Source organism: Phaeoacremonium minimum (genome assembly GCF_000392275.1).
Source record: "Phaeoacremonium minimum UCRPA7 unplaced genomic scaffold PA7_03_scaffold_324, whole genome shotgun sequence".
Lineage (NCBI taxonomy): Eukaryota > Fungi > Ascomycota > Sordariomycetes > Togniniales > Togniniaceae > Phaeoacremonium > Phaeoacremonium minimum.
The window spans coordinates 172081-174039 of NW_006921228.1; the positions used below are offsets into that span (position 1 = coordinate 172081).

Genomic DNA, 1959 nt, shown 5'->3' on the forward strand with positions numbered 1-1959 from the left:
GGAGGACCTGTAAGCTTCTCTACTTGCACGAGACTTTTGATCCCATCCGAGGCATGCATAAGATGCCCCTCAATTACTCGTAAAATGTGTTGATATACATCTCGTGTTGCTCTTTTGGGGCATCATAACACCGTGATTGCCTTCACTTTCCTCAGATTCCAATTTGCCAACAACTTAATCTTAACCAGAAGTCACCAGTGTCTGCTCTGAAAGTCTCGCCCCCTCTTATTCACATTTCACACCGAACAGCTATATATCACGGCGCTATCACTATGAATTCAGTTGTCAAAGCCATCCTAGACCGGTCTACGCTGAAGGTCTCCCTCATCAGAATCAGCAATGCCACAGAAGAGTAAGTAGCCAATTATGAGAAACCGAAGAGGCTGAAAACATGCTGACCTAATTTCCAGCACCTTCGATGTCAGCATTGAAAGCCGAGTAGAGAAGACCGGCTTTGTTGGTGCTACAATATCGGAGATGGAGGTCGACATGGTGTTCCGCGGCGTGTGTTTTGGAAAGCTCCAGCTCCCCGAGGTCCAGACCAGGTCGAGCGGAGCAGATGTAAATTTTTACAACCAGCGCGTCAAGATCCTCGACATGAACGCCTTTAAAGCCTTCGTCGAAGCTCTCATGCTGGAAGACAGCCTGGTGCTCAGCTTAAAGCAGGGCCATTGCTCGATCAGAGCTCTTGGTCTGACGAGCAACGTTGTCTACAACAAGGACGTGCAGCTCAGGGGGATGAAAGGGCCTCGAGTCGCACTGGCAGAGACTACGGCTACCACGAACACGATGAAGGTCAGCAATCCAAGTCCACTGGAGATCGATCACGGAATCAGCATGTTCGATATTGTCAACGAGAAGGGAGAGGTCGCGGCTGAGCTGAAGGGGAGGCTCTGTATCGTCAGAGGCGATTTCGACAGCCAAATGGACATATCATTCAACAAAGGGGCCTCGGTGGAGGGTAGAGCTCAGCTTGTTGGGCGTGGGACGAGTTGCCAGAATTGGACCAACGACACTCTCAAGTTCATACACACGGAGGTCGATGTGAACCCCGTCTTTAGCTCGTTTCTGTAGTTTTATGGGTAGGTATATTGACTAGTTGGTGACACGCACCCGAAGGTATTCGCTTTCTCAGTGAGGGCAATTGTTGACGATGCGTCTCGGAGATCTGGTGGTGATTGTTGAATGTGTATGCAAGTTGCCAAGACTTCCTAGATCCGGACACCCATTCCAGACTTGGTTTCATTAGACTCGAGGTGAGACGCGTAATAATATCACTCACGCCGAGTTCAGAATAGAGACAAACGTATTTGGTAGGAAATCGACTGTTTATCATCCTGTTCTCGACCATCTTGTTTTCAATACAATATTAATCGTGGGCGATGGCGCCCGACCACATCTGTACATGTGAGTACCGTAGGTAGGTTGCGAGCATACCACCAATGGGGTACCTAGGCGACCCTTGTGGGGGTTCACCAGGGGCATCCAAGGAACCTGGTAAACCACCACAGGGCTGGTTCCAGTAAGGGACCTACCTGGGGACCACCTGGATCTCGGCACGGCACTGTAATGCCGTACCTTAGTCATGTCCCATTTAGCGACTTAGCATGCCGTCTTGTGTCGAAGGGTAGAAAAGCGAGTCGTCGGATCAGTTATCTGACTATGTTTGACGGTGAAGAGACTTGCAAGGCGATAGGCCTCTTGGACCACTTGCATTCACCCTTATCACCTGTACGATTCCTATACGGGAGGTAGATACCGGTATCATAGCAGTCATGCCTGAAAAGCACCCTTGTCTGCGACTGCACTGAATACGAGATCGTACATGGTAAGGTACCGGTAGCACGCGGGACGGACGCAAACCCCCACCGTTTTGGGCCAGGGACGGATCTTGACGGGCGGGTTGGTGCTGCACAGAGGGGCTCTCGAGGGGCTCTAATACGGAAGGCGATAAGGCGA

The 1959-nt window shown here is 50.7% G+C and overlaps 1 protein-coding gene across 1 annotated transcript; it reads left to right on the forward strand.

The window, feature by feature from the left end:
• Positions 1-272: 272 nt before the first annotated feature.
• UCRPA7_4121 (hypothetical protein) lies at positions 273-1074 on the forward strand (the record flags this gene model as incomplete). The annotated part of the gene is made up of 2 exons (XM_007916672.1): positions 273-352; positions 411-1074. The coding sequence occupies 2 exons, from the start codon at positions 273-275 to the stop codon at positions 1072-1074; spliced, it is 744 nt and encodes a 247-aa protein (XP_007914863.1).
• Between the last annotated feature and the right edge of the window lie 885 nt (positions 1075-1959).